The following is a 20,675-nucleotide window of genomic DNA, read 5'->3' as shown; positions in this document are numbered from 1 at the left end:
TATTCATAAAATAATAGTTAAATAATGATGCTGAAATTACTTTCTTCTTTACTACTTACAGTCTGTTAGCTGTATATATTATTGATAGCTTGAAAAAAAAAGAAAGCTTTCCACAAATAATTAGATGAGACTTAAATCCACATTGGAAATTACAGAAAATCGAAGTCTGAAGAGGAAAATAATATTTTCAAAGGAAAATAATTTTTTCTCAAATTAAGATAATATGAATCATGTAGAATGATCCTTAATTGAATATTTGCCTTCTCTTTCTGCCAGTACATATAAATAATTTTCCCTAAAATAAAAAAAATACATATACATATATATAGTTACACTAAAATCTTAAGGAAATTAAACTTACTGGAGGCTTCAACTTTGAACTCTTCTCTATACACATTCACTTGTGTTTTGTTCTTTATTCATTGACTGGGACCACGCAAAATCAATTGTAATGTAAATATGTTTTAAAGGTGATCTGTTTTGAATGCAAACATAATTTTTCTGCCTGCATTAGAGGCACCTTTCACAAGGTGAACCCATTCAGTGTTTTCTTTTCCAAATTTCTTGGCTTTTTTGACTTTGATATGTTAGACAAGTTGTAAAAGGTCACAGAATCATAAATCCACATAAAGTTTTCCATATCAGTCAATAAGTCTGAAAATGTTCACATATGTGTTCAGGCAGCAACGCTTAGTTGAATCCAAACTCTGCTGCTAGTGACTGGGAATAAGAGGCATAAGGCACAGTCATGCAGAGAGGCAGGGACATAAATAGATCTATTGCAATACTATATATTACACGTTAAACTAGAAATGTTTAAAATAAAAGTTCTATTGAAGTTCAGAGAAAGAGATAACTATCTCTGAAGACCAAGAAGTCTTTAGAGAAGAAGTAGCCTTTGTATTGTTTCTTATATGATAGATGTTTGCCCGATGAAAGAAGGAGAAAGACAGACTTGTGAAATGGCAGGGTGTCAACGAAGAGGAATTTACCAGGATGACAATGTAAGGAGAAAGAGGCGAAAGATGAGAGATAAACTGTGGCTGAATTGTGAAGATGTCTGAATTTTATATTGTGAATAACTGGACACTGGCATAAACTTTGCATCATGGATAAGGCATGACTGTACTTAGACAATAGTATAGAGGAGGGCTGGGTTGCCAAGAATTTTATAAAGCTGGTGAAAGAACTTGAAGACCTTAAGGCAGTGGGATAGAATAGCCAGGTTTGATAGGCATTTTTTAAAGTTTGTTGCCAAGGACAACGTCAGATAGGGTATTTCCTAGGTTTTCTTTTAGGAAGGCACAGAATTGTCCACTAGTAAGTTCAGGTGCCAAGGAAAAGAGGGTATTGAGAACAACTCTAGGTGATATAGGCAGATATTACATACTGAATTTGGAGAATTGTATCAGTAAATATTATAAGAAAGTGTTTATAAAATATATAATCATATTTTCATATGTGTATAAAACCAATTTAGTAACCTAAATATATCCCTTAACTTTAAAAAAATCTTTTTAATTTCAACTTTTATTTTAGATACAAGAGGTACATGTGCAGGTTTGTTACATGAGTATATTATGCTCAGGTAGCAAGCATAGTACCCAATAGGTAGTTTTTTTTTTCTTATCTTCCTCCACTCCTTCCTTTCCCACTCTGGTAGTCTCCCATGTCTATCGTTCCCATGTTTATGTCTGTGTGTTCTCAATGTTTAGCTCCTGCTTAACATTGCATGCAGTACATGCAGTATTTGATTTTCTGTTTCTGTGTTAATTTACTTAGGGAAATGGCCCTCATCTCCATCCACATTGCTGCAAAGGACATGATTTCATTCTTTTGTAATGGCTGTGTAGTATTCCATGCTATATATGTACGGCATTTCCTTTATCCAGCCCACCATTGATGGATACCTAGGTTGATTCCATCTCTTTGCTCTTGTGAATAGAACGGGAATGAAAATAAAAGTGTATGTATCTTTTTGGTATATGGTGTGTTTTCCTTCGAGTTTACACCCAATAATTGGATTGAAGGGTTGAATGGTAGATCTGTTTGAAGTTTCTAAAAAAAATATTCAAACCATTTTCTACAATGGCTGAACTAATTTACATTCACCACAACAGCGTAGAGGCATTTCCTTTTCTTTGCAGACTTGCCAGCATCCACTGGTTTTTGACTTTTTAATAATAGCCATTCTGATTGGTGTGAGATGGTATTTTATTGTGGTTTTAATTTTCATTTCTATGATGATTAGTGATGATGAGCATGTTTTCATATGTTTTTATCCTGCTTGTATGTCTTTTTAAGAAGTGTCTGTTCATTTATTTTGCCCATTTTTAATGGAGCTATTTGTTGTTGCTTTTTTCTCATTGATTTAAGTTCCTTATAGATTCTGGATATTATACCTTTGTTGGATGAATAGTTTGCAAATATTTTCTCCCATTCTGCATGTTGTCTCTAATCTGTTGATGGTTTCTTTTGCTATGCAGAAGCTCTGTAGCTTAAACAATTTCTGTTTTTGTTGCAATTTGAGGACTTAATAAAAATGTGTTGCCAAGGCCAATGTCGAGTGGGATATTTCCTAGGTTTTCTTTTAGAAATGCAGTTTGGGGTCTTACATTTAAATTTTTAATCCATGTTGAGTTAATTTTTGTATGTGGTGAAAGATAAGAGTCCAGTTTCATTTTTCCGCATATGGCTAGCCAGTTATTCCAGTATATATATTGAATAGGAAGTCCTTTCTCTATTGTTTGTATTTGTTGGCCTTGTTGAAGATCAGATGAAGGTTTGCAGCTCTATTTCTGAGTTTTCTATTCTGTCCCATTGGCCTGAGTGTCTGATTTTATACCAGTACCATGCTGTTTTTGTTATTGTAGCCTTATAGTGTGATCCTTCCATCTTTGTTCTTTTTAGCTTAGGCTTGATTTGGCTATCCAGGCTCTTTTTTTGGTCACACATGAATTTTAGAAGAGTTTTTTTCTAAGTCTTTGAAGAATGACATTGCTAGTTTCGTAGAAACAGTGTTAAATCTGTAAATTGCTTTGGGCAGAGTAGCCATTTTAACAATAGTGATTCTTCCATAAGCATGGAATTTTTTTTTCGTTTGTTTGTGTCATCTCTGATTTCTTTCAGCAGTGCTTTGTAGTTCTCCTTGTAGAGTGCTTTCACCTCCTTGTTCAGTTGTATTCCTAGGTATTTCATTTTGTATGTGTGTGGCTATTGTAAATGATATTGTATTCTTGACTTGACTCTGCCAGGATGTTATTGAAGTGCTGTTGATTTTTATACATTTATTTTGTGCCCTGAAACCTTGCTAAAATTCTTCAGTTCTAGCAGCCTTTTGGTGGAATTTTGAGTTTTCTGAGTATAGAATCATTATCAGTGAAGAGAGAGAGCTTGACTTATTTTCTTATTTGGATACCTTTTATTTCTCTCTCTTGTCTAATTGTTCTAACTAGAACTTCCAGAACTATGTTGAATAGGAGTGGTGAAAGTGGGCATGTTTTGTTCCAGTTCTGAAGGGAAATGCTTCCAGCTTTTGCTCGTTCAGTACAATGTTGGCTGTGGGTTTGTCATAGATGGCTTTTACTATTTTGAGGGATGTTCCTTTGACGTCTAGTCTGTTGAGGATTTTATTTTTAATGAAATGATTTTGTATTTTATTAAATGCTTTTTCTGCATCTGTTGAGATAATTATATGGATTTGGCTTTTAATTCTGTTTATGTGGTGAATCACATTTACTGATTTGTGTATGTTGAACCAACCTTTTATCCCAGGAATAATGCCTGATTATGGTAAATTAACTTTTTGATGTACTATTTATCTCTTTACTTTTAGTGTCTGTCTAAGCATTCATACCATGTGAGATATGTGCATGCATAGAAACATTTTTATTGCATTTATTTATAAAGATTGTTTTCTTTTAGAAAAAAAGAATTATTTAATATATGCTGCTAAGACAGTTTAGCAATTTTGTGAGATGACTGGTCAAGATCTTGTTTATATGAAATGATTAGGCCAGATGAGGCTACATTCTTTGCTTACATGTACATATATACAATATACAGTCCTACTTCATATAGGGGATAGATAATTTTCAGATCTATTAGAGATCTATAGAGGACAAATTATTCACAAGGATTTATTGAGAGAAGATATTTAAGCAATTTTATACTGAAATATTTAAAAAATATGTATTTATTTGAAATCTAATTAGCTAAATAATGTTCAAAAGAGGGTTAGAGAATATTCTAAATGCATATGCATATTAAGGATGCAAGCAATATTTCTAACTTATGAACTATATTGCCTTAATAGTGACAACTAAACATTTTAAAAAACCATTAGTTCCTATTGAGCTGTTGGACTTCTGATATTATTGATTCAAAATTTATTAAATTGATAGAATTTTTAATTAAATTACATAATTAATTGCAACTATATATGTTTATAACACTGAGAGACATTACTTATTTTAAAAGTATTGAATATTATTGACTTTTTCCCATATTTTCACCTTTATAGAATTTACAGAAAATTCCAGTATCTACTAAATCCTCGTCAGGTTTACAGTCTTGTTGGACATGGACCAATGCCAGGGTAAGTCCAAGGATAATATTATTACCATTAACTCAATTAATGTAAATTAATTAAATAAGCTGCCAGACATATCAAATAATGTTATTTGAATACAGCAGCATATTAGTACATAAAAATTTAATATCAACTACATAAGAGAAACCAGTGCAAATACTATTTTTCCAAATAGTCAATTTCTAGCAGATTTTTCTTCTTTCTAAATATGGTGAAGTAATGCTCCTTATTGTACTAATCATGATAATAATCACACACACAGAAAGAGACAAACTAGCTGAATGTCAGTTTGAACACTGCCACACCATGTATTTGAAGAAGCACTCTCTTTTTTGTACTTCTTATATTTAAAAAAAAAAAAAAAGAGAGAGAGAAAGTAAAGAGCTAGTTAGCCCATTCATGCCTAGTGTTCCATTATTGGAACACTAAGCATGTAGGAGTTATTTATATCCTACAGCTCAACATCATCACCAACATCTGATTTTTAAATTCAAGTTAAATTTTAAAAACTGCAACCTCCAGCATAAATGGGTTAATCAAAAAAAATCATATGATTTATTACTTACAAAATCTAATCACTATCTCTCTTATAACATACTTCATCGTTAACAGGTAAGATCTAGTAAAATAAAATATATTTTTAAACGTAAACTGTATACTTTTGATGTCACTAGTATGCACCTAAACAAATCATCATTAACTTGGTTTAGTTAAATAATTAATATCATTTTCTTTCATTGACCTCTTTTCTTTCTATCAGCATGAGGGTAAACATTAGACTACATGAAGTGGACAGAAGCTCTATAAGCTTTATGCATGTTTCATATTTTTTTTAAAAAGCAGTTGATTTAAAATAAGTCTTACATCTCATTCTCAGGAACCAGAAACCAAATATTTTAATTGTACTCTTTTAAAAGCTCAGAATAAAATTTGTACCATAGTGTCTGATACAAAAAAAAAAAAAATACATTCATAAAGTATAATTAATTAGCATAGTTTTCAGTATTATATTCAGCTCTTTCTTCTACTGCCTTGCTGCCTGCTGTCTGGGATCAGTTTCCCAATGCTGAGCAGCAGTCTGCAGAACCTCCTTCCTGTAGATGACAGGCTTACCACAGAAATTCAGTTCAGAACAATGTCTTTGTCAAGCTCCACACTCCAGAATCTAGAGGATCATGATCAGACTGTTGGCTAAGTGAGCTAGCTACATGCAGGAAGTCCCCATATAGATAAAGCCAAGCAAAAGTAAAGTATTGTAAACTCAGAAGCTCAGTCAGAATGGCTCTTTTTCTTGTCGTTTAATATTCTCTGGAATTCAAAAAAGTAGCTCTTCTGTAGAATTAGGATATTGTGCATTCAAATCTGTTGCCATTCCAAGACGCCTATAAGTTGAATCAAACTAAGTTAATCCAGGATTTTCCTGTATTTCATAAACAAGAGGTCAAATGGCTCTGTTAATTACAAGTCTTATAGTTTAACCTCTGTGTGACTTCATTATCTTATCTGTAAAATGAGTATTTGTGCCTGCCTCGTAGGATAGTTGTGAAGTTAAATGCGATAATGCCCATGAAGCAAATAACAATGTGCTTACCGCATAGCATGCCCTCAATGAATGTGGCTTATTATCCATATTATTTGTACAAATATGAATTAATAATTAATAAAAACATGACTATTGTGTAGCTCTATGTAAATACATTGGAATAAATTTGATTTTAGCCCTGTTCTCTCATTTCACGTTTTTCCTACTACCCTTTAAATACGTACTACATGTTTCCTTCTACTCTTTCAATTCTAGGCATCCTATTATCTTCTGCTCTATCTTAACATATTTAAAAAATGAAAGTAATATATGTAACTGTAAAAAGCCTACACTACAATAAATATTATTTAGAAAAAAATTTAATGGTCCCACTTTAAGCACTACTACTCCTCAGAAATTAGGAGTGGTTGTTTGGTGTATCTTACCAAACAATCTAATACACACATGTAAATGAGCATATTCCTATCTATCTATACTATATTTATACACACACACACACATATATGTTGGAAAGATAAGTAGATAGTTTTTTACATAACAGAATATAGATTTTATATTGGCTTGCAACTTCCTTTCTGTACTCTAAAGCAGGTGATACACATTATTCCGTTTCAGTAGATATTGATCAGTTTCATTTTTCTAACTGCTGCATATTCCATAATTATGTGGGCCATCCCATTACTGATGAATATTTAGATTGCCTGTGTTTTACAATTATTACCAAATATGCTACATCAATATCTATCAATTTATATGCATATTCTTGAAAGTATGTTCAAATATTTTTATGGAATCAGTGGCTATGGGTAGAATTGCCTGGCTGAAAATATTCAATGTCAAAAGTTTGTTTTTAAAAATGAACTTAAATATTTGTGTTGAACTTTTAACTTCATCTTGATTACCATGAGAATGTCCTGTTTGCCTCTGATACTGATGCCCACACTGCATCCCTAGTGTCAGACTCAGACTTCTATTAGAGAGCTAGTCTTCGTTTATCCTAAAGGCAAATGCCACAGGTAGTTGCTCAGAATGGGGACTGTGACCAGGCTATGATGTTGTCCTTTCTTTGAACCCAGTGACTGATCTCCTCCCAACCCTGTTTCTAGCTGTATTGCCCCTCATCATGCTAAGAGTGTCCTATTGCAGTGATTCCCTTTTAATGTATGGCTTTAGAAGTTTCTCTATTTCATAAAGTCTCCCTATTACTCTGATACTCTTGGTGATTTATACATTTTAGTTTTATCACCATTTCTAGTTTATTGCTTTTCCAATGCTAACAATAGAGTTTTTGAATGCATACTCTTGTAAGTGTAGTATGCATTTTATCTGTCACTTTAAACCTGCAGTTATTCATTCTTCCAAATTCTTTCGAATTTTTTTTTCCTTTTTACCACACCAGATTGATGTATTCTTTTTTTTTTTTGAGACGGAGTCTCACTCTGTCGCCCAGGCTGGAGTACAGTGGCCGGATCTCAGCTCACTGCAAGCTCCGCCTCCCGGGTTCCCGCCATTCTCCTGCCTCAGCCTCCGGAGTAGCTGGGACTACAGGCGCCCGCCACCGCGTCCTGCTAGTTTTTTGTATTTTTTTAGTAGAGACGGGGTTTCACCGTATTAGCCAGGATGGTCTCGATCTCCTGACCTCGTGATCCGCCCGTCTCGGCCTCCCAAAGTGCTGGGATTACAGGCTTGAGCCACCGCGCCCGGCCCAGATTGATGTATTCTTTTGGTATAAAACTCTTCTTTTATCCCAACTTTATTTTTTTTCAAAAACTTTGTTTATAAGAGGAAATAACTTTTTTGAACTAAAACTATTCCTAATCTAAACTTTCTGGCAAATACTAAAACTTATTGGGCATTTCATTTTTATCTTTAATTATTTTTAAAACAGAAATGGGTGTGTATTATGTGTTTCCATTCTATCTTCTTATATAAATCATCTCTCCCTGATCCTGACTATTCTGTTTCAAGGTGTCTGAAACAACAGTCTATTTCAAATCATTGTTTCCTTCCTAATGGAACATGTTGTGATATAATTGAATACATTATTTGGAGGTACAGGTTAGCTAGAAGAGATGAAATATAAAATATAAATTACTCTTGGGTTTTACATAGCAATATGTTTTCCTTCACTACATTAAAATAAGTATATATAGCTCTAGCTGTACACCAACTTCACATGTTAATGTGACTTATGAAAAGTTCATATCAAGTTTTTTGTATACTTGTGACATTACTTTTCCCCTTCTGAGTCTAATCTTCATGAAAATACAGATGGTCTATTCTCACATTATTTCTAAAATTTTAAGTGAGAAATAGGAAGTACTTATTGAATTGAAATAAAATACAAGTTAACTTTAAAATATGTAAATTATTTTTCAGATTGATCAGGATAATTAAGAATAATTAATTGGTTGTGAGAAAGCTGCTCTTAGAAATCTTTGCTTTCATCTACCTGAACTAAATACAAAAGACACATAATTTTAAAACTATAATGCAACAGTCAACCTACAGATTTACATATTTCAAATATCATGCATATTTCTATAGTGAAACTTTGGAATACATTCTCCTATTAAAATAAATGTATAATTTAGAAAATGCGTAACAGACTCCACAGATTTCATTACCTTCTTAATTTAAAATATCATTTTATATAACCAAATTTCTACCATATTTTATTTAAGTAAAATCTCTCTTGAATCCGAGCTTATGACCTTTTACATATGCCTCTTGTTATGAAATTATGACACAGAAATGAAGAGAATCCTCAAAAGGCTAAGGAAATGTTCATCAAAATTTAATTGAGCGCTTTTGCAAATTTCAAAAATAAAAATTTTTCTTTACTAATATAAAAGTGAAGCACTCAACTCTCTCCTTCTTATGATTAATCATAAAATAAAATGCAGATGATTCTGCAAGCTCTCCCCCAATTAAATGTGTAAGCACAATTCTGATTCTGCCTTGGTCACTGGAGTGATAGAGTTTGAAAATTGATTCATGCTTCTAAATTAAAGATCTACAGATTAATAAAAGTAACAAAAATATGTTACCACAATTAATAAAGTCACATAATTCCTTGTCTTTCACACAAATTCCCCCCTTGAGTCATAGTAGGTTCTAGTCACTTTTTACATGCATCCTCAAATGCACTATGATTTTAAAGACGTTGAAAAGTCTAACTTTTATTATCTATCTCACCAACAAAGGCCAAATAGCAATTAGACTAGAGATCTATGTGTCACTGTTTAAAAACTATTGCCTATCAAAATTGCTGAAACACTGTAAAGAAACAAACACGTTCTGAATTGGCCATTTGAAATGACCAGTTCATATTTGTGTATGTGCTTTAACTTGTGTTTTATTCTGTTCTGGCTGCTATAACAGAATCCCTTAGACTGGCTAATTACAAAAATAAATAAATAAATAAATGTATTTCTCACAGTTCTGGAACCTGGGAAGTCCAAGATCAAGGGACCAGGAGATTTGGTATCTGCTAATGGCTCACTTTTTGTTTCCAAGGTGGTGTCTTCTTGCTGCATCCCCTGGAGGGAATTAATGCTGAGTCCCCAGAAGGCAGAAGGGTAGAAAAACAGCTGGCTAGTTTCCTCAAGCCCCTTTATGAAGGCACTAATCCCATTCATAAGCGCAGAGTCCTCATCACCTAATCACATCCTCAGTACCCCACCTCCTAATACTATTGCATTGGGCACTAAGTTTAAGCATTAATTTTGGAGACATATGAATGTTCAAACCATAGCATTCTGGACTGGATCCCCCAAAATTCATGTTCTTCTTACATACAGATACATTAAATTCATTCCATCCCAATAGCCCCCAAAGTCTTAATTTGTTTTAATACTGACTCAAAAATCTCTAATCTGGAGTCTCATCTAAATATCTTCTAAATCAGATATGGATGAGACTCAAGATATGATCCATCCTGAGCTAAATTGCTCTTCTGCTGTACCCCTGTGAAATCAAACCATTTCTGTTGTTTATAAATTACCCTTCATGGACTTTCAGACTTTACAGTCTAAAGTAGTTTGTTATAGCTCCCAGAATGGACTGAGACAGAATTGGTACTGAGGATTGAGGTGCTAGTGTAACAAATTCCTAAAAACGTAGACAGTGCTATAGAATGGGTAGAGGCTACAATATGGAGGAGGAGGAGGAGAAAGAGGAGGAGGGTGAGGAGGAGGAAGAGGAGAGAGGGGAGGAGGAATAGGAGGTAGAGGAGAAGGAGGAGAGGTTGAGGAGAGAAGAAGAAAGAAGACCATAGAGAGAGCTTCAGTCTTAGAGATTACCTACGTGGTTGTGAACAAAATGTTGCTGGAAATATGGATAAGAAAGGCCATTGTAATGAGGTTTCATAGGAAAATGAGGAACAAGTTATTCGCAACCAGGGGAAAGTCAATCCTTGTTATGAAGTGGCAAAGAACTTGGTCGAATTGTATCCATGTCCTACTGTTTTGTGGGGGGTTGAATTTGAGAGTGATGAAATACCACAATGTGATACTTGGTAAAAGAAACCTCTAAGCAAAGTATTGAGGGTGTGGCATGGCTTCCCTTGACTGCTTATAGTAAGATGTGAGAAGAGAGAAATGAATTAATGACAGAATTTGTCATCAAAAGGGAAACAAAAATTAAGGATTTGACAAATTCTCAGGCTGACCAGTTTGTAAAGAAAGAGAAAGAGTGTTCACAACAAAACACCAAGGGTGTCACCAGTGAAAGTTGGATGAGTAGAGTAGTATGTCTAGAAGGAATCCAGAATGCTATTCATCAAGACAATGGAAAAGTGGCCCTGAAAATGTTTCAGAAATCTTCAAGGCTGCCACTCCCATCACAGGCCCACAGTGTCAGGGCCTTGAGGACGGAAAGGCTTCAAAGGAGGGATTCAGAGCACCTGTGGGATCTCAGGGCTCACTTCCCAGAGCTGCCTCAAGTTTCTGCTCAATGCATTCTGGTCGAGCACTCCTGGGCCACTCCATCTGTGGCTAAAGTGAGCCTCAGTGCAACCAGGGCCACCCTTCAGGAGACAGAGGTGGTAAAAGTTGGCAGCATCCAGCTGGTGCTAACTCTGCAGTCACAGAGTGCAAAAGCTGAGAAGGCATGCCTACCTCTGCCTAGATTTCAAAGGATGGAGAGGTTCTGGAGGTCCCCAAGCCCCAGACAGAGAACTGCTACATGGTTCAGGCCCCTGCAGAGAGCCTCCATTAGGGCAATGCCTGGTGGAGCTATGGGGGCTGGGCCACCTCTGAGACCCCAGGCTAGTAAAGCCAGCCTGGGAGAGCTGTCGGCATTTAACTCTAACATGTAAGAAACGCAGTGTGGGCTTCACACAGCAAAGCCATGGAAGGAATGGGGTTTTCTGGAGCCTTAGGGGCTTAAACTCTGCACAGTGTGTCCAGAAGGCAGGACACAGTCAAAGCGGGTTATTTGGTTTTTGTTTTTCCCAGTTGTAAGAGTTAATGTTGTTTGCTTTGCCGGGTATTGGACTTACTTGGGACCTGTTACTCCTTTCTTCCTTCCTGTTTATCCCTTTTCAATGGTATTGTCCATTCTATCATCCATCATTGTATTTTGGAAGGACCTAACTTGCTTGATTTCACAGGCCCACAGCTGGTGGGGAATTTTCCTCAAAATAAATTGTTCCTTGAGTAGTAACTCTATATGATTTAGATGATGGTGAGAGGAGACTCTGGGCTCTAGACTTTTTAGTTGATGCTGGAAATTGTTAAAACTTTTAGGGCTCCTGGGATAGAATGGATGTATTTTACGTATCAGAAGAATGTAAATTTTGGGAGAGCAGAGGCAGAATGCTATGGTTTGAATACTTGTGTCTCTCCAAAATTGATGTTGAATCTTAATCACGAACGCAATCATATTAAGAAGTGGAGCAATGAGTAAATGATTAGCTTATGAGGGTTCCACCCTCATGAGTTGGATCAATGCCCTTATAAAATGGCTCAAGGGAACTAACTCTCTCCTTTCCCTCTCTACTGCCATGTGAAGATATAGCATTCATCCCTCTGCCATGAGTGGATGCATCAAGAAGGTGCCATCTTTGAAGCAGATAATAAGCCTTATCAGACAACAAATCTGTTGGTGTCTTGATCTTGGATTTCCCAGCCTCCAGAAATGTGGGAAATAAATACCTGTCGTTATAAATTATCCAGTTTCAGTTATTTTCTTGTAGCAGCACAAATGAACTAAAATAATCCCTTTCTGATTTTTTTCTATAAGAGTTAAGTGTTTAACAACATATTTAACTTAAATATCCTCCAATTTACTGTTATCTAAGCATACATAGTAAAATTACTGGCTCAAATTTACCTCCAGCTCCAGGCAGTTAAATGATCATAGCTTACCAATAAGTAAAAATAAGACAACCTATACCAGATAAATTGATTCAAAACATTTATTCAGTGGCTCCCAGATGCCAGGAACAATCTTATCACTGCCAATCTACTCTGAACAAAACAGATAATAACTCTTGCCCTCACAGCCTTATATTTTAGTGATGGAAAACATATACTAAACTAACAAACAAGTGAAATATACATATATTAGCAGGGAATGTGAACAAGGAGTGTGCATTGTTGGTGAGGATTCTGTGGTTGTTCTTTTAAATGAGGTGGACAGAGAAGGACTGGCTGAGTATAGATGTGAAGATGAGGAGGTAGCTCATTGTCATTTTGAAGAAGAGCTTTTAAGGCAGAGAGAGCAGCAATCATAAAAGCATCGTGACTGGAAAATATTGTACAAGTTTGGGAAACATTAGCAAGAAGGCCAGGGAGACTATAACAGAGTGAAGGGCAGTCGGATGTCAGAAAGGTACGAAGCACTAGTTCACACAGGGTTTTAGGATTACTGTGACCATAATAATTAGGTTTACCTAAGACTCTTCGGGGTTATTTCTGGTGTCCTAGCTTCTGTCCCAGTTTAGCATTTGCCCAGGACTGTTGTATTTTAAGTATTGCTATTAATAAATGCACTGCAATAAAGAATGATCATGATGTGTTTGGCAACCCTCCAATTTCTAAATCCACCTTTTGCTATGTTATCCTCTTGTAATGTGTAAGACACACGTCCAAGGAACAGAGATCTTACTTTAATAGGTAATCATTATACCTAAAATGTGACCAAAAATAAACTCTTTTCCAACGTTTTTTAAACACAAAAACAAGTGACAACTTTTGAAGAATTGGTATCCCTTTTATGCCAGTCCATTATGCTGTGGTCTGGGTTGCAGAGCTCTCTGAGAGTTGCAAAGGGGCACAAATATGCCAATCAGCAATGCCTGTGGAGATATTAACAAATCATAGGTTAGACGTTCATGAAATGTATGTGAGAAAAAGAGCATGAGCAGTTTTACCAAGAACGTATAGTGAGTGGCTTGAATATACTTCCTCAATGTTTTATGTTTCGTTAAATATATAGTTTATAAATATTTACTTTTATAATAGATTTTTATTTTGCAATAACACTTTTCAGCAAAAGATAGCTTAAAAATAAAATGCCTTTTAAATGAAAATAATCTGAATTTCAAAACAAAAATAGTTCTCAATTTCTGTTTCTTACAGAGTTGATGAATACATAATCTGTGTGAAATATTTATGAACATTTATCATCTGCAATGAGAGCTCTAGTAATATCATTGACTATGCAGAAATCAGTAAACACAACTATGCTGAAGAAACATCAGCATCTGCTTTAAAATTAATTGTTAATTCTCTGCCCCAAAGCAATCATTTAATATGCAGAAAGTCTCTTTGCATATCACTCTTTGAAGCATGACTTTTCGTTTAGATCAAATGACTTTTCAAAATTAGTGTTCATTTTCAATTCCAAGTTTCTTTATGTGTATTATTAATGAAGTTATAGCTGTTAATATCTTGACTCCATTAGCAGAAGAACTTTTCCAAAAGATCAAGTAATGCCATTTTTATATCAGAGTGATCAGAATGTTTTAAATGAAACATCTGTTTGTTGTAAAGATGATTTGAATTCAATTCATGCACTCTAAATTAAGTTTTTGGAAGTTCATTTGGATGAGGGCGAGACATTAGATATTAGTGATAATGCTATCACAAAATCAGTATAAAAGTTTAGTACTACTGATATAATGATTTCCTTCTGTTTTAATAATTTGAATGTAGATTTTGATGAAGCACACTATCATGACAAAAACATGATTTCTAATAAAGTAATGAATTGATTGATAAAAATTGTGCTTTTAATTGGTTGCTCACATCAATTATAATCACATCAAAGAAATTTTAATATTCTAATAATTAAAATAAAAGCCATAATTATCATATTGCTTGTATACATGCATACACACATACACACACACATAAATTATTCAGTTATTCTACTGATTCAGTAGTCACCCAGGGACCTTCTGTACCAAAATAATAATAATAATGACTCAAGTCTTAGGTGACTCAAGTAATAAAGTCCTGTAAAAATCTCTCTGGACAACACTCCTTCAGCCAGTCTTTTCCTGCTTATACATACCCTCCTCTTCTATTTAAAATCTGCAACTCAAGGAGCATGAAGGTTTAAGGTAATTTAATATAGAGGTAATCAGCATATAGAAATCTACAACTTGAATTATATAATTGGATAACAATGTTGTTCGTAATCAAGACAAGTTTAACCTAATAAACACACTCCGAAAAGACAGATAATTGGATTTGGAATATAATACATTTGATAAAATTGATACAAATTATATTTACAACTGTTAAAACCATAAATATCTTGGTGTCTAAGATACTAATCTTCAATTATGTACATGTCATTTCCTGAAAATGGCAGATGTTTGTTGAATTCATAATGTTTTATTCTCCAATTAAATTATTTAGTTTTATTTATCTCTTCTTGACGAGTCATATTTTTTCATTTAGTTACCTTTATGCCTATAGTTAGAATTCTGTGTAATTAAGTTATTCTTTTTTTTTTTTTTTTTTTTGAGACGGAGTCTTGCTCTGTCACCCAGGCTGGAATGCAGTGGCAGGATCTCAGCTCACTGCAAGCTCCACCTCCCGAGTTCAAGCCATTCTCCTGCCTCAGTCTCCCGAGTAACTGTCGTATTTTAAATTATGGTCTCTGACCAGTATTACGCTGTAGTAAGATGTGTGCACAGAAGCAGATGCTCTTGAAGGCAAGGAATCTTCAACTTCAGTGTCTCTCACTTGCAAGGACTCCTTTCAAGACTATAGGAAAGATCTTAGCAATGTGGCTGTATTGCCTTTCTCATTTGAGTTTTTAATATTTTAAAAAGAGGGTATTTTAACTACAAGAATTTTTATGAACAATGTTAGTTAAAGCAGCTCAGTAGTAATGCAGAGAGAGGCAAATATATCAATGGAAGATAATTAAGAGCCTTCCCCAATGCCCTGTATATGTATTGGTATTAACTAGAAAAATTGGGCATCTATATGGAAAAATAAGAGTAAAACAGTAAAAAAAAAAAGACTTTTGTCTCCATTCCAACTCCTTTTTTCATCACACTTTACCTAGTGACTAGTAGCATTGGAATGAGCATGAGCATTTTAGGATTTGACTAAAAGAGGATGAGATCCAATTACATGAGTGAAATCTGAGGCTTATAATATGTGGTTCACTGATATTTTTGTGTATGGTTGTTATTGCTAGTTCTCCTGGTGTAAAAATGACTTCCAGGCATATCCCCGTCACCCAGTGTGACTTTACACTGGTTTTCTGACATACATTTAGAAGAGCCAGAAGACATGTCTTGATAAAAATGGTCCAGAGCCTGCCTGTTAACAGAATATGTGTATAGTAGAGGAGAAATGAGGTTTGAAATGTACAAAGTTCAAAGCTTATCTGTGAAAAAATCCTTCTAATCATCCCATTCAGTTCTCTTTAATGCTTCATCAAAACAGAAGCATTATTCTTCCAGGAATGCAGTTAACAATGTGGTATAAACAATTATAAATTTTTATTATTGATGAAAGTTACATGATATTAAATTTATCATTATTCCTGTGCTTGTAGAGCACAGTCTATATCAGCTCCACAACCAGCAGGCATGTTTATGTGTAAAGTACATGTTTTATAAATCTCTATGAAATATCGCCATCAATGAAGATACATAAAACTCACAATATGTCATGTTATTAATATAACAATGGTTAATGTATATCATTAATTCAAAGAGTACTTAAGGTTAATCATTGAACAAAAAATCTAAATGCCTGCAAGTCTTACAGCTTGACTGTGACCAAAAGACAAATATTGATTTTCACATATTTAACAATAATCTAAAAATTTATTTTATCAATGATGACTTGTGAAGCTGAGTGGAACATTCCTAATAAATCATCAATTTAAACGTATCTTAATAAATCATTCTAGAGGAAAAGAAAATCATCTTTTAACCTCAATACAAATATCATTTAAAATTGTTGTATAAAAATGTAAAAACGAAGCATTAGGCAGTTTATTAATTCACAAAACTTTGTTATTATTCTAGATCCCATGATGTAATGTTTGTAAGTTATCTTAAATTTACAATGTAATGTGATTTTTATTATAAATAAATATTTATTTATATATATACACATCACTTTTATAAAAGTTTATACACATTTATTTTGCATATTTTTTTCTTAAAGAGGGCCTCAATTTTTATACATAATCAAGATTCACTCTCCTGCTCCTTATTTATCAAAGAGAGATCGTAGGAGGAAATTAACTTATTATTTTAAATACTCCATGAACACAAGTTCCATGGGTATCTCAAATTCCACATATCTATTACTAAACTAATTTTCTCACCTTTTCCCAAATTTACACACTGTTTTCATTCTCTAATTTGATGAATGAAAAGGCCATTCACTAAAGAACCGCTTTCCCATTCCCTCTGACAGTACGTCACTTCAGGCTTTCAAGATTTGTCATGTAACCACTCTCCTAGAATCTATATTTATTTACCCTCCTTCTTACATAATAACCCTTGACTCAATTTCTCCTCACGTCAGTCCCTCAATTCATCAGCTAATTAACTTTACCCAAGCTTCAAGATTCAACTCATGTGTCTGCAAGTCCACATTAACTGCCCTCAAAGAACATCTTATAGTGACCTGAACTGTGTGTTTTCTTGTCTGCCTTCTCAGTTAAGCCAGTGAGATACTCAAAGGCAAGAATTCTACCTTGTTTTTGAATCTCTGGAATCTAACTCAGTTCCTAGTACATAGTTGTAGTTACTATATTTATATTAAATAATATAGATGTATAGATGCAGGTGACATTTAATTTATAGTTATTCTTTTGTATTTGACCCTAAGCAAAGTATTTTTTCCTCTAGAGAGGTCTAGATGTATTTCTTTTCAGAATACATTCTTATGTCACACTCTAAGCTAACTCAATGGGATGATCTGATCTGTACAAAATAAAAACACATTCTAATTATTAATATTGAAAACATTCACACGACAGAATGGATTTCAGCAACTTTGTCAAACAGTCTTGAGCAACCTAAGCACTTGTGCTGCTACATTTTAGGGGTTAATTTTATAGACTATGAATTTTGGACCATGAATGGTATATATGTGCTTTCCAATTAGAAGCAATAAGAATGAATCATTTCATTTTAACTTCTTTCAAATATCAGGAAGACTGTGTAACTTCTGTTTTAATTGACACTCGTATTTTTCTCTTCATTTTCAACTCATTACATCAGAATTGTCTGTCAATTCTCTATGTTTAGTCATGTAACTTACAAGTAGTATTTTAAACTACATTTCCAAACATATATATACATATCAGTACACACATAACTTATGCATATTCATTAGTACTTTTAGAGATGGACTTTCATGTAGCATGACCATAAATTTTACTGCATATTTGTAGCAGTACATACAGGATGCAAATATTGAGTTCAATTAAATCCCTCCCTTTCTAGTGTAGAAAACAACTTACAGATGAGAGAAAATGGCTTTTTAAAAGGTGTTTTGTGTTCTTCAGTGTCAAAAAACAAAAATACAACAAATTTAGTTTAAAGATCTCATTGGCTTATATTTGCAATTCTAGAATTGGGTAACACCTAATTCTATAGAATAGAATGAGTGTTCCAACGAACTGAGCACAGGAGTTTGACTTTACAAGCAGAAGAAGGCTAAAGAAAGCAGAAATAAGGAATGAAAGGTGGATTGGTCATTTCAAAATTACTTTTCTCACAGGGTCAAAATAGAGGGGACTTCCTTATCATGCTAGCTCCGGTGAACTGGGCCCAGTCGGATTGGTTGCTGCAAATCTCTTTTTTTTTTGTTTGTTTTTTAACTGAACCATTTCAAGTTCAGTTTGACTACATGGCACTTAGCACAGTGACTCCATTCTGGTTTGGTCTGGTCTGTTGGGGCCTAGTGCAAAAGTTCAGTCCAAAATAATGACCGCTCATAATTTTTGTTTAACATCGGTTAGTTGGTTTTTAAATATTAATTTGTATATTTTAAAAATATCCTTAAAGTGTTATAATTTTCCATGCGATAGAAAAAAATTATGTTTTAACAAAATATATTTACAAAAGTGTTTTACTTATACTAATAAAATTATAAATATTTTCTATATGAGGGCAAGAATATTTCAATGAAATATTAATGTTTCTATTCACTCAGAAATGACTTTAAAATTTTTGATATTTCTGCCAATATTAATTTTTAAAGAAATATGTACATTAGTCAAGAAAGGCAAAATATTTAGGCTACATCATAGAACCTGTCATTTACTGACCTTTCATTTCTAACTCATTTTATAGTAGTAGGAATATTAAAGTTATTTAATGAGATAACATTATAAGTTCCCCAGGAATAAATATTCACTCATTTTCTGTGTCTCATGCTCTCTTTTGTCATTTCAGTCTGTGTTTTTCCCTTTCTTTGTCCCCTCTCTCCTTCACTTTTAACACACGTAAGCATAAAAGATTTGTTTGAGATTTCCAGAAATAATGAAGTGAATGTTTCACTTATTAATGGTCCACTGGAATATGTATGTTTTTCAAATACTCTAAAACTTATTTCTGGTTATTATGGTAACAGAATTAAGTTGCACTGGGTTTATAAAGATTAATTCAAATTATTTTTTTGTAACTATCCCACTTACCCACATGGAATGTCTTCCCAAAACAGTGTAAATTCAGCTTCCATACAGTATCTCAAAACTCTCACCGAATTTCTTGAAACAGGTGCATTTCCTAGTTTAACTAAATTTTATAATGTATTGTTGAAATAAAGTACATAATATATTAGATTGGAGGATATTATTATAATTAATTTTACTTTAAATTAAAATGTTGAGAGTCACATTAAATTCATGAAACATCAAAATCTACAGAGAAAAACATGAAATAACCTTTCCCCCATTTTGTAATATATGTAATAGAATGAAACTTTGGGGACTATAAATAATTCATGCATGGAGTTTTAAAAAGTATTACACCAGCAATAATAATAATATCAGTGATACCAAGGTATGTATAAATACAGTTTGGGTATTAATAAATAAGCTGAAAGTTATTAAAAATTGGTTTTCTAGACCATAAATATTGTTTCAAAAACAATGGTAACCTCACAAATCAGAAAACTCAGCCAGATTTTATTGAGGCAATTTTGAATCCATCTAATCTTGTAACTTTAAGAATAATATAGTATGTAACTGTGTACATGCAAGTATAAATATGAATTGAATAGAATAATCAGAGGCAAGTATGCTTCTTTCTGTCTCTAAATGCTTAACTCAGAATGCAGACCTTTCTTAAGGCAAGCTCTTGAAATTATTTTTTCTAAACAAGAAGGAGGAAAAAGAGAATTGATGACATATGGTAAGGTCATTTTGGATCCTTCAGCCTTGTGTTGCTTTAATACAAAGAGATATGAATATGTATAATTAAAGTGAGCATTCACCATGCATGGATATGCTGAAAATATTTATGACTCTCATACTGATTTCCTCTAAGTATCAAAAATATCATTTTATCATCTATAACATATATATACTACTTATAGCCATAGATTTATTTATTTTATATACTTGATCTGTTTCTAACCCATACAGCCACATTGTATATAAGTGACGGTATTTTTTAATAATAAAATATAAGATTGGAATGAAAAGTAATATTTACATACTGAAGTTAAGAATTCTGATTTATGACACTTTCCAAGATTCTGGAATCACTAGTATAATTTTCTTTTCTTTTAAAAAAGGTTTTCCTGTTGTGCTTTGTACCTAGTAACAATTAGGTACAAATGAAAATTTACTGCCTTTTCTGTATCTATTTTATCTTAACACAAGTAAGCCTCTGAATCTTAGATGAAATTTTCTGGATTTGTTTTTGGTAATATTAAGCATCACAATTTCCCCACCTGCTCTTTTGTTGTGGTGGTGGTAAGAACAATGAACATAAGATCTACATTCTTAAAAGCTTTTTAAATGTACGAAACAGTATTGTTAACTATAGGAACAGTGTTGTGCCGTGGATCTCTAGAACTTATTCATCTTGCATAA

The 20,675-nt window shown here is 33.5% G+C and overlaps 1 protein-coding gene across 1 annotated transcript in view; it reads left to right on the top strand.

Moving 5' to 3' along the window:
* Positions 1 to 20,675, top strand: part of DGKB (diacylglycerol kinase beta) — a 774,912-nt gene that overhangs the window by 295,829 nt on the left and 458,408 nt on the right. The window contains exon 15 of the mRNA XM_033193061.1: positions 4,523 to 4,597. Within this exon, the coding sequence (XP_033048952.1) occupies positions 4,523 to 4,597 (75 nt within the window). The remainder of the gene's footprint in view (positions 1 to 4,522; positions 4,598 to 20,675) is intronic.

This window comes from Trachypithecus francoisi, unplaced genomic scaffold, assembly GCF_009764315.1.
Source record: "Trachypithecus francoisi isolate TF-2019V2 unplaced genomic scaffold, Tfra_2.0 Lachesis_group4, whole genome shotgun sequence".
Taxonomy (NCBI): domain Eukaryota; kingdom Metazoa; phylum Chordata; class Mammalia; order Primates; family Cercopithecidae; genus Trachypithecus; species Trachypithecus francoisi.
The sequence above is the reverse complement of the archived record's forward strand: the minus strand, read 5'-3'. Positions and strand labels throughout refer to the sequence as shown.